Raw genomic sequence first — 13,128 nt, 5'->3', positions numbered from 1 at the left:
TGGTTTCATAATATTACACAGAAATATGCAAGGCACATTTCTTTTTGAGGAAAAATATATAAAAAAAATGGCTAAAGAATTTTATAAGGAAAGATATTCTCTTTCCTTTGCGGTACAGAGCTTGGCAAAAACATGAATGCAGCCCCTGGTCTTTATTTGAATGCCCAGAGTAGGGCAACATGCAGTAATGTATGTGGCCCATGGACAATCAGAGAGGGATGGCTCCTCGTCCATTCTAATTCAGAAGGTATTCTTTCACTCTCTTGCTTTCCTCTTCATGCCACTTTTCTCAGACACCATTCAGGTGAAATCAGTTCCACGCTTGATTCCTCCTCATCCTTTACAAACAGTAAAGCTTTTCTTCAAACTTGTCTAAAGAATGACATCATCTATATAACAAATTGCTTCATCTACCTCTGCAAGTGCAAAAACCATTACATTAACCAGAAGAGCTATGCACTTTATTTTCCTTTTATTACATCTTAAACAGATGTGATAAACCCATGCAACTCTATCAAACTCCTTTCATACAATGCCAATCTGTTCACAACATAACTTCAAGCATAAGGGTGACATACCTGTATTACTGAAAGTCCCAGTGCAATTCTATTATGACTAGAATACAATCTTCCCCTGGCCCCACCAGATTACCTCATCACTTAATACCATATCCTAACACATTCCTTTCTGTTATGTTTCTCAGCACTTCTGTCATTGAGACACAGTAGTTGTTCCAAAATTTATCTGAACTCTACAAATTGACACATTCAACTCCACACTGGCATAATTTTAGCACACAGGATGGAAAATAAAAACTTGTATCACTACCTATGTTTTGACACCCAATCTCAAGTCACTTATGCACTTTACTTGCGAAATGAGTTCCTAAAAAAACCAGTTCAGTAGTAGAGGCCTACTGCCCTCAGAAAGGATAATGCATTGTTTTTTCTTGGTTCTAATTAGTAATTTAAGCATATGTTCAGCATTTAACTCTAAATGTTTGCCTTTTCCCCAAGCTCTAAGACAGCTGTCCAAGATGTGAATGCCAGAAAACATTTAAATATCAACATCTGTTGAATTATGTTAATTTAGTGTAATATAATTGGGCATGAGTTGGAATTGATCAAAAGTATATGAATTACACAAAGGCAAATCCAAACCAATATCCTGGTGTACAAACAAGTCACCAAGGAACACTGAGGAAATATACCCCAAAAATCCAATTCTGTCAAAAATTAAACAGCTAAAACTTTCAGTTTTCTTCAACAAATGACATGATTTCACATTTTCGATAGAGGAAATTAATATTTATATTCATTCAGAATATAAATTTCATTTTCATTCAGAATATTTCTAAATATTTTTGGCAGCAAGTTCCACTACTGTTTAGTGTCAAGCAACACCTGATAAAAATAATGCTCATGTTCATGCAATGGTGAAATGTAGTTTGAAAATAGGTTGCACTAATAAAATACCATCCTGTTACAGGACAATATTGTTTCACAAATTCTAAAGCAAATATTCTTTGGTTTCTTCTTCATTTTGAAATAACATTGTTGATATTGCAGAGATATGGGCTCCGATACCGCTCTGAAGTGACTTGGAAAATATCTTTATGACTTAAGCAGTAAACATGGACTTGAGCAGATACTTTAATGGAAGGACTCAATAGTTTATTCAGCTACACTATTTCTTCCAGATATTTCTGGATACATATTTGTTTACCAAGTGTGATACTCACTAAATAAACTCAGTATGGGATAAATGCATTTTGTTGAAAAGACTTTAAAAACCACATCTTAAAATTCTGGGTTACAGTCATGTAGAGTTAGGTTAAATTATTGCAAACATTAGTGTTGTGTTAAAATTCTTTTACTTTTAAAATGGGTATGGGACAAAAAGCAACACTAAAACTCCAAATATGCAATACAGTAGCTCAAAAATGGAAGAAGGAAAATGCTTTATCAGTTTGGAAGCACTCAACATAACCTGGAAGCCAATTTCTTTATTCAACTCTGTGCTGGGAAGGTGAGCAAGCATGGCCAACTGGGATGAATTTGATCCACTACAAGAAACCAATACTTCAACTAACATAGGTAAACAGTCAGCACAATGTAATGATTTTTAATAAGCCATTCAGACCTTGATCTAGACTAGTGATTCAGAAGCTTTTTGTCATATTACAACCATTGGTGAGTCCTTAACCTATTGCCTTCCAATTGGTTCCAAGAAAATAACAGCTCTGCAGCTGGACCCCAGCATCATTCTCCTCCTTAGTCCCTTTCACTTCCCTATTTTTAATACTGGGCTTAAGAAACAATTCTTCCAACAATCTCATTGTCTGGCCAAGACGGTACACTTATAATTCAGTCAATAATCTGATAAACAAATATGTAATTGTATGCAAGTCGGGATGAGACCCTAAAGCTAAGACAGAAAGTTAAGCAAATTATGCTTCCTAACACTCTGCACCCATTCGCTTCAGTTACTGTCAAGCAACTCCATTGAGTACAAGAGGTCTAAATGTGCAGGAGCGAATGCAAAATTTGACTTTCTAATAGCAAAGGAGAGCAGCTAACAAAGTTAAAAAAACACTGACTTTTTTTTTTTGGTCCTTTTTAGTTTCTAAATTCTTTAACAGTAAAAGCTTCACTTCTGTCCGTCTGCTTTGTCTTAGTAATTAGTGATATTAACACTTGCAAAAATAAGTCTGAAATTCAAAAATCAGTGTCCTTCGCTTCCTTTTGTCTATGACAGTTAGTCAGTGGTAGTTTCCAGACAGGCTAAAACGCATTGTTATAATAAATGATCACAATTTCAAAATATCAACAAAGAAAAACATTAAAATTTTACCTAATTTGAAACAAATTTTCTTCTCTTTCTATCCAAATTTTCTTCTAAACTCTTTGTTTACTTATAGAAAATCAGTCTGAATAGAATTCAGTGTGCCTATGCCTCAGAATTTTAGTGCACCAGGGGATACTGGTTTGCATATATGAGATTCAGGGATCCTTTTGAGATTGGTAGGAACTCGATGCAAAAATTGCACAAACAGTTTAATGCACAATAAAACCAGAAAGAGGTAAACCCACCCTTCCTTCATGCATGGCTATTCATCCTTATCCAGCTTTCATGTGTCTGTGTGGTGAAACACAGAGACAAAACCAAGTTTCTTATGGTGGGGGAGATGATAGGACAAATGAGTGGTGGAAAACCAGATTCCATAACAACCTCCTTGGATTGCAGTGCTGTCTAACCACAGGTTAAACAGTCTGTGGAACTACAATGCCAGGCACTGTGCACAGCTCCTGCTCACACCTTACACAGCAGGAAGGGTCTTCAACTTAACTTTATCCTTATGCTGCTAGTATTTTAACAGGTAAGCTGAGACAAACAAAGCTTGAGCTGTGAAGCAAAAACAGAGCAAGAGAGAGAATCTGATGCAGCTGAGTGTGAGAAACAAGTATATCATGTGCTAAAATTTTGGTACTTGAAAGTGAGAAATTTGCTGTCAGTTCATTCAGGGGAAAAAATCAATCCAGATAGTACATCCAGAGGTACATAATTTCTAGTGGTTATCTGATTTTTTATTATACATATTTTTTAAAATCAGGAAAAATTAACTTCCTCTGAGTTAACATACTCATGTGTACCTGGAATTCAATTTTGAATTACAAATTTTCATTATTATTTAGCAGCTTATTTATGCACATTATTATAAAGTATATTAGATTTTAGTGCAAGAACAACAAAATTCAGCTTGTGGTTTTGTACTTAATCAGTTTCTCATTAAAGATGCAAAGAAAATGCTCAGATCACATGGAAAAATGTATTTTCAAAACAGAGCACAGTTCCAAACTCCTGCTACTTTTGCAAAGGTCTCATTATGGAAGTTGAGTTAAAAGGTGATACTTTAAAAACATCTAGTAACTAGACTAAACTAGGTCACTTAGTCAATAGATACTTTAAATCTACTCATGAACCACTACTGAGGCTTTAAGATTTCCATTAAATCAAAGCATCACATACTCGCTACATTTTGATAAAACAATCAAACTACCATTGCCCTGTCCTCTCCCAAATGCAAATCTTTTCAGGACCCTAAAAATAAGGCTACAGAATAGAAAACTCAATCAGGAATTACCCTCTCTGAAAATGGCACCATCTTTTAGCCTTCCCAGTGAAGAATAATACCAAACTGATGGAATAATGTTGTCCCTGAGGGTGACAGCAAGGGAGGAAAGCAATGTGTCCTCAAACATTCACATAATTTAATCTGGAACTGCAAATATTATTAAGCACCAATCATAACAGTACAGTTACTGCTTCACGGCACTCCAAAGAGGAGATAAAACTGCTTAGTTGTTAATTTCTAATGATGTAAACACATTTGGATTTTAATGTTATATCTGAATCTCCTGCATTATTAGCTCTGGGGTTACAAGACGTTAACTTACTACCTTTAGTAATTTTACACTTGAATTAAAAAGCATGTTTAATTATTACTTTCTTTTAAAGTATTTTTTGTTGAGAACATGTGTTCATCTGATGGCAGAAGTGAATCACCTGGTAAAACAGCCATGCATTCCTCTGCTTTACTGCAGTGTGAGTGCACGTCTTCATGTATAATTTTCAAAAACTCTCTGAATTTACCTCCTCTGGTACTGTAATTTCATTCCGCAAAAGCCACATTAAACAATTACAGTTCTTGTAATTAACCAGTAGCCTAATGTACAGTTTTCTTATCCCAATCCATTAACAGCTGCTCAAAAAATGTAGTAATTAATGGTTTCATTTATTTTTGGCAAACCTGCAACTCGACAAATAGTTTTGTATCTGCTGCAAATTAGGACTCTTTCCCAAACAACAGATGACACGGTGGGAAAGAGGGAGCAGGCAGAATCCTTGCACATCTTTGTCTGTTTAGAAGATCAAATAAAGAGCAGCTGTAATGTTATTTGTTACATCTGTGTAAAAAAGTACCATGTTCCGTATCATCAGATGAAAATGAACAAGCGCAGCACAAATGTACAAACAGGGATTTTCCTTTGAAACTGGGAAAGACAGAAAATTTTAATTTTAACCAAAGCAATACTACACTTCTGAAAAGCTTACATCAGGTTGGGCATAATTTTTCTATTACAAGCTTTCTTTAAATACTAATTCACATAGAACACTTAGTTATAAGAAGTGAAAATATTTGAGAGTCATCCTCTTGTATCAGCACAAAGCATCTATTTAAACTGGATTGAGAACAACTAGGGAAAGGAGGGAAAGAGACAGTTGCAGAAAACATGGGGAAGTTATAACTAATGTTCTGGGGTTTTACTGACACATCATCATTTAGTAGCATCTAGGTTCTTCCTTTATGTAATCCTTCTTGTACTACTTCCAGAGTCTGCTTTCCTGAATGCCTCCTCCACACATGCAAAGACCTGTATTTCAGTCTGTGCTGTTCACCACAGCAGGAAGAGACTTCAAAGGCTTCTTGCCAGCTCAGAATAGAGCAGCAACAGGTGATCATTGGATGACAGGCACACAGTCCTCCTGTCACATTCTAGTAATGGCCAAGTAGGTAGCTCCTCCTGATTTTTAAAGAAATATCAAGCTATGGTCTACTTTGCAGCCACAAGAGCTGGCTAACTAGTTCATGCTAAGCTGCTGGTACATTGATTAAAGTGTTAACACAACATCAGCTACCTGTTTGAAACCTGACTTGTATAATTCTACTCCACCTTGAAATCACTTCCATGAGTATGACTTAGCCTTCTTTCAAGCCAGGAATGAACTGAATAGGAATAATAGCTTTATTTTTTTTTCTTCTATTAGAGGTCTCTCAGGGAACATTTGCAAGGGGAAAGCCAACACAGAATTAGCAAGATTCAACAAAAAAAAATCGGTAAGTGGTAAAAATTTGGGCACTATTTTCAGTTTCTTAATTAATGCATGTGTCAAATTATACTTACCATACAGTAAGAAAAAATAAATATGTAGATGAAATAACTCATGATACTTAACAGGAACACACTAAAAAAGAAATATGACACGAGACCACTATGTAAAGAAAATAATTACACAAGTTCAACTTATTCAGAGTCTACTGTTTTCCAACCTGCAATTCTGTTGCTTCCAGATTACAGCATAAATTACCTAGTTATGGCATCAACTGTTATCACCGAAGGCAAAATATTGAGTTGTTTAAGTATTCTGGTTATTCTGTCAAATGAGGATAAAAGTACTGCCTTCATAAGGGTATTGTGAGGATAAGTTCATTATGTATTAAGAGGCAGAAAGATAGCTGTGTGATGGAGGTCCCCCATACATTTAACAATGCAATTACATGTTCAAAATCATGTTACAGCAGGTCAGCAAAACACTCTTCAATGCTGTCCCCACTGCTCATCAAAGGAATGTCTTAGCCATAGGAAATCTCCTTTAGGTACGACTCCTTTGTAAAATTTTACGAAAGAAAATGTATTTTACCTCATGATGGGAGCCAGAAAATGGGCACATGATCAGCCCAGGCAGTTCGGCTGCCAAGCAGCAACTTGTTAACTCGCCGTAACTCAATCATGTTCAATTGTTTGCCCACTGCCTCGGGCTACAGACAGACATTTGGTCTGCTAACAACTGCGCCAGATGAAGACATTACTATCCCAAGCTATTTGTTATCACACATCTGCTGGAGATTATCATCTCCACAGCTCTGCTGGAGGAAGAAATCATGTGAGCACACCCTAATATGGTTTGTACAAACCCAGCCAATTTAATTTAAATAGGTGAGTTGAGCTAACCAGGCTGACTTTGCCTGAAGCACATTAAAAATTCAGACAAAAACCCTTCTTTACTGGCAAAAGAATAGAGGATGAAAACAAGCTGCTGGAAGAATTATCTATCACCTTTAAGCAGATTGGGGAGGAGACTGTTCTCATCCTAATGCAGAGAGATAATATAAACAGAGAATTTTTTTCAAGGCTCTAGAGGAGGAAAAAATGCAGCTTCTGAAAGAGTATTTTTTAGTACTGTTAACAATTTAAATAATGAATGAGAAAACTATATATTTGTAGATTAAATCTTATCTGTGAAGGTAGCATAAATAGATAGGTATATTTAAATGTCTTGAATGCAGAAGATCACATGCTGAACTGTATCACTGTTAATATAATCTATTCAGGTTCTAAATGTTGTGGCTCAGGACTGTCCTCTTCCTTAACATCTCCTCCATCAGTAGCCATATCAAAGGTTCCCTACAATCTGATTAACTTGCCACTAGAAAAAGTTCATGTTAGTTATATAGGATTAGATCATTATTATTAATTTTGACAGAAGAAACCTAATACAAGCAACCCACTACATAGCTCCACACCTTTCTGATGTATTTATAGAGTAAATTATTCCACAAGTCACTGATCTAATGTAACATGGGTATTTACATATTGTCTACACGCTGACACAAGAACTGTGTTCAGTCATCCAAAAGGGGTAAGAAAAGTCAAGGCAAGCATAGAAAAATGTGTGTGTGTACGCATCTCATACACATATGACAAACAGAAAAAATGTCTTCCAGAACAGCAAACAAACAAGAAATACAGTTACGTGAAAACTACACACTCTAACCACAGAAATTCAGTCTTGCAATAGAAGCAATTTAGACTGTATGCTAGACAGGTACAATAATTTTATAGAATGTCCAAGACTCATCCACTGCTGCTGTTCTCTCACCACATTTAGCAACAAAGAGTAAGACAATATAAGGTCACAGCCACTACTTTCTAAGTGGGTTACTCATCTGAATTACCTTGAAGTATCCTCTGTAATAGTTTAACACATGCATTAAGCGTCCATTTAGGAAAACTTCAGATTTTGGTTTGTGAGTAAACACCTCTATTCAATAGAAGATTTAACTGCATATGCATGTAGTACACTGAAATAATCAAAGATTTACTATAATTTTACTTAATTCTGTAACTCAACCTTGTGATATTTGATTGGTATCATTGTACTTCAGTGGTTTTTCAAAGTACTTGGACACATGTAAAAAAACTAAATGACAGATTTCCACTTAAAGCTTTTACATGCACATGAAGATGCACATTTCCAGCTGAGGTGATGTTCACCATTTTATTAACTCTGTGAACATTATTTATTACTAAACCAGTAATTTCTACAGGTACCTTGTTAAGTAGAAACATGCTCCTTCTCCACATTGGCTGGTGAAACTAAGATTAACCCTTTTGATAGAACTAACAATTTAAAACTAGGTCATAACAAAATCAGTCTTCAATATTAATGACTGGTAAATCTGACATATGTCACCAGGTAACAGTAATTTCATTAGTAAGGAACAGAATACCAGAGGAATTGTCTCAAATCAAATGAGGAACAGCACTTAACATGTGAGGAGATGAACTATGTATGTTGTGTTTTTTTTATGTAACTGAAATTCAATCTCTATTTTGGTTGGAATAACTTCTGGTAAAAAGCAAAATATTAGGATACAAAACATTTGAACTACAGAAATAAAGTAGTCAACAAAGTATGCTATTGGCCTGAGACAAAAGATGTTTGCACATTGTGCAAATTAAATTACTATTTTCAGCAGCTAAACCATAGAAAGAATGTTAAAATTTGTTTAATATACATCTTGTAAATAAGACTTATGCTTTGATATTCTAAGACAGGAGATGGCCTACTAAAAATATGATTTTCATAGTAGTTTGAATTTTTCTTCAAGTTTCTCTGGTAGGATTTTCTGAAAAAGCAAAAATAATTATTTTGAAAAAACCTGATTCACCTGGAGGAAAAACTCCTTTGAAAACAGAGATGATGGTACCAAGAGATGTGAGCAGGAGACCCTGCTGGTTTTAAGGGTAGTAAAATATGCATCTGAACTGTGGCTTTACCTATGTTGTAATAATAGTTTATGGAAGCCTTACTTTAATATTACAGATATCTTTCAGAAAATGCAAATCTTCAGTCTTGAGTTTGCCACCTATTATTTCTACACAATCCTGCCAGATATTTATTGGGATAACAATCTATTAAGGTACTGTTGACTGGACATGAAGAGAGGTTGAAGATCACTTCAGGTACTTAAGGCCATTTTAAAAATCTCTGTTCTAACTGCTTGTGCAGGTAGCAATCACCTCCCAAGAGCTTCACTTGTCAGGACAACAAACACCTAAGTTATGATTCTGAATTTCTCAAACTGTTTTATATTGCTACGGCATAAAAAAAGATCCTAAAATGACTTTGAATATTGTCTGTTTCTTAGTTCTCACTTTATACCCACTTTATACTCTCATGTAAGTAGTCTGATAGTCTGATAGCCCATTTATGGTGAAAATTCATATCTAACTTCAACTAATTCTAAAATTATGAGCTAAAATATCATTTAACAAGTGCACTTGCCAGAAAAGTTATGCAGAAATTTTAAAAATTTTGTTTAATATAAAAGGTTTACTAGACAAAGATAACCACAATTTCTAAAGATGAATTACCAACACACCATAACCAGTATCTTAGAGTATGTGACCAGAACTTGCATATGATGAAACAGATTCATATTTAATGTGCATATTTTTGAAAGAAGTATTGGTCTCCCTTTCCAGGTATTCAGCAAGGGAAGTATTTAGCAATATTAAAAACTTAGGGTGAGCACATATATACTAAAGGTCAACTGCCTGAAAGAAAACTCTCTCGAGCGGTACCACAGAATTACATGATGATATAAATTCATTACAACTTTTTCAAAAAAGTAACTTGATAGCACATTGTCATCTTTACAGAACAACATAAAAATAGTGTAAGGTGTTGTGCATAGCAAGGGAAGCATTGATGTAGTTTCTCATTTGAAAAAATGATAGAACTAAAATAATTATTTGCTAGAATAGATTTAGCAGGTAGCCTGTACACAAAAAAAATCCCTCTAGGAACAGGCTCCTAGATCAGTGTCTGTAAGTTCAGCGTTGATGCTTTGTCTTTTGAGAGAGAGGAAAGAAGCTGGAGGATAGAATTAGATTTGCTTTTATTAAGTCTTCACAATGAAATTTTTATAGTCAAAATATAGGAAGAATTTAAGTGTTACAGTATTTATTTTCTTGATTTCACATATGTATAATAGTAATTTTATACATTTCCAGCATTTAACTTACATGCCAGAAGCACAAACCATACTTTGGCATCCATTTAATTCTGATGTTCTAAAGAGATTAAGTTTAGTAAGTGTAGTTGGATATAGTCACCACAAAACTCTAATACTCATAGTTAAGGCAAAGATTATGCCAAACAAAAGAAATTCTTGAAAATAAAGTATGAAAAAACCCCAGAAGACCTAGTACAATACACCAATGGATTGGTGCCACTTCTTATATAAAGATTTGAGAGTTGAGAAATCAACAACTTCCTGAACTGTATTAATGACAGCTGCCACATTAACTTACCTGCTAGCTGTTTTTACAGAGCTGTTCTTCTTGTGTCCTCTCTCCGATCGGTTGTCTCGCAAGAGTTGAAGCTATCAAAAAAACCCCAAACATGTTCAGAACAATCTCACAAGCAATGCTTTTATTTGCTTTTTAGAATAGTTATCCTGACAACGCAACTCTTTCCTCTCTTGAGTAATCTCTCAATAGCTTTCACCCATGGCTTTGAAATTAATAGAATTTTACAATGATAGCTAGTATGTAAATATATATCTACCAATTTAAAATGCCTAAATAATTGAAAAAGTAAAATTAAAGCATTTTCAAAGCATATTAGAAAGCCATGCAATTCAAAATTTCACAATTAATTTATCTGTAAAATTTCACAATTTCAATCTAAATTTTCAAAGCTGTATAACTAAAAGTGCTGGAAAACATTTAATTTACAAAAAACTATTCAGGTTGGCACTTGCACCTAAGCAGTTATGAAACAGTTATAAACTCTTCTACTAAGCCCCAGGAGCTGTAGTAATTTGAAAGTTGCACAATCAACAAAAAGACAGTATTAAAGCTTCCCGTAATAGTAAGGAAGCAGGAATAATGGAGGATTTGTTTAACTGAAATGGTGACTCAGCTTCTGAAACAAGCTGTGATTTACTTTATTTATTTTTAGACAAATAAAGGAAGACTTTTCAGTCAGACTCTCTCCAGCGCCCAAAGAGTCTTTTTCCAGCATTATGTTTGTCAGATGAGTCAAGTGGCAATAACAGTAAAAAACAACTGCCAAAACGTTACACTAAAGAAATTAAAACTGGACAGTATAAAAACTCCACAAATGTTTCTTGAAACTTATCATATATTGAGGAAAGAATAGAATGAAAGACTGTTTACAAACAAAGTGGAGCAAATGGACCTAATATTCACAGCAAAGACACTTAAAAATCCTATAGAAACTAGGAAATGATCAATTTTATGACTTGGTCAACCACACTTTAATACTGTACATGAGAAATGCCACCAGTCTATAAAATTGATCAATTTTTCCCCAACTCTCTAACGCTTCTAACTGTTGTATAAGGAACAAATGTTCTTCATTTCAGCTATACAGTTCTCAAATGCAGTGTGCTTTTAAAAGGCAGGGGTATCTGAAAGGATACATAAGGTATATATTCTGATACATTTTTGCAAATTAATTTTTTAATTTTCTTAACATCAAAGAATTAGAGCACTTACAATTCATATTCAAATGTAGCCACAATGTTTACGAGTATAACAGTCAGACAGTGTGTATCTATTTCACGGTCAAGACAAGGAGAATAGTTTTATTGTTATCAACATTCTCTGGTTGATAAATAAATTGTAGTTATAGCACATACAAATGAAGATCACCTGCCAAACTTCAAATGTGGTTAGCTGATTACTCATGTTCTAACATAATAATTTCAACTCCAAAAATTAATTAAAACAGAAAGTAGTAAACACATGCAAAGAACAGTTATACACTATGGATCTTCAGAATCTAGTGAGAATTTTAGTGGTTGTCAAAACTGTCATAATTACATTGCAATGTCATTCCCATTTTTTTATTCTCCTGTCTTAAAACAAAAAGGCATCAATCATACATCTATAATTGATTACATTAGCTTTACTTCACAATTCCTTAGTAATCTGTAAATTAAAAATTCAGTTGACTTCAGACAAGCTCTGGAAACACAGCTCTTAGGAAAGATGAAAAAAACACGTAAAATATAAAATTAATTCAAACCTACTATTATCTGAGAAAAATGGATTAATTTGTCATTATATACCAGCTAAGCAGACATTTCTCACCCTCTGTGCTGACTGGATAGTGTCGGTATGTATGGTGTGCATTAATGTATTTCTCATCATGGAAATTTCCATATTTTTCAGCTTAGAATCTTTTAAAGAAGTAAACAGTACAACTTCAGTTAACTAATCTGTTGAGACAATCAATATTTTAGAAACCCAACTGACAAAAAATTACTCAAACTCCTAGTTCTTTTTTATATGTTTGTTTCACTAGGAAATGTATTTCAAAATAATGAGAGTTAAATGTGAATTATGTAAACCTGTGAGTCAGCTGACATATTGCAACATGCTAGAAGTTCACAACCTACAGCTAAAACTAACATGTTTTATTGACTCTGGTACTTTTGGGTAAGTAATATGGCTTGCTCTGGAGTTCAGAAGAAGAGGGGGGGACAGGAAAGATTTAAACTATGACTTATCGGAACTACAAGTGTTCATGATGGATCATCCTAAGATGAACCTTCCAAAGACTGTTTAGATTTTATTTCCTTTTAAGATTTCAAATCTATTCAAATCTATTTGTAAATACACTAGCAAACTGGCACAGATCTTTTCCAACTTAGTTGATTCTGTGAAATCAACTGCGTGATATCGATTTTTTCCAAGTTAAAAAAATAGAACTTTTGTCTTAAATTTCAATGTATTAATGACATATTCAACTACTTTTACTGAATGGTTGAAGTGAACTACAAATTTATGAAATGAAACCAGATTTATTTTCATATTTTATAGTCCTGGACAGTATGTTTAGATCTTACTACCATCCATAAAGACAAGTATTCCTCCATGTCTGAAAACAAGCTAAAGTGTCATGCTGCTAATCAAATGCTAAACATATCTTCACATTCCCTCAACCACATCTCTAGGCTTGGATCTC

General features: G+C 34.3%; 1 protein-coding gene across 1 annotated transcript in view; it reads right to left on the bottom strand.

Moving 5' to 3' along the window:
• Positions 1 to 13,128, bottom strand: part of GPATCH2 (G-patch domain containing 2) — a 119,640-nt gene that overhangs the window by 18,272 nt on the left and 88,240 nt on the right. The window contains 1 exon segment of the mRNA XM_018085362.3: positions 10,443 to 10,513. Coding sequence (XP_017940851.3) covers positions 10,443 to 10,513 — 71 coding nt within the window.

The sequence above is a fragment of the Manacus vitellinus genome, unplaced genomic scaffold (genome assembly GCF_001715985.3).
Source record: "Manacus vitellinus isolate BGI_N305 unplaced genomic scaffold, ASM171598v3 scaffold_8_pilon, whole genome shotgun sequence".
NCBI classification, from domain to species: domain Eukaryota; kingdom Metazoa; phylum Chordata; class Aves; order Passeriformes; family Pipridae; genus Manacus; species Manacus vitellinus.
The sequence above is the reverse complement of the archived record's forward strand: the minus strand, read 5'-3'. Positions and strand labels throughout refer to the sequence as shown.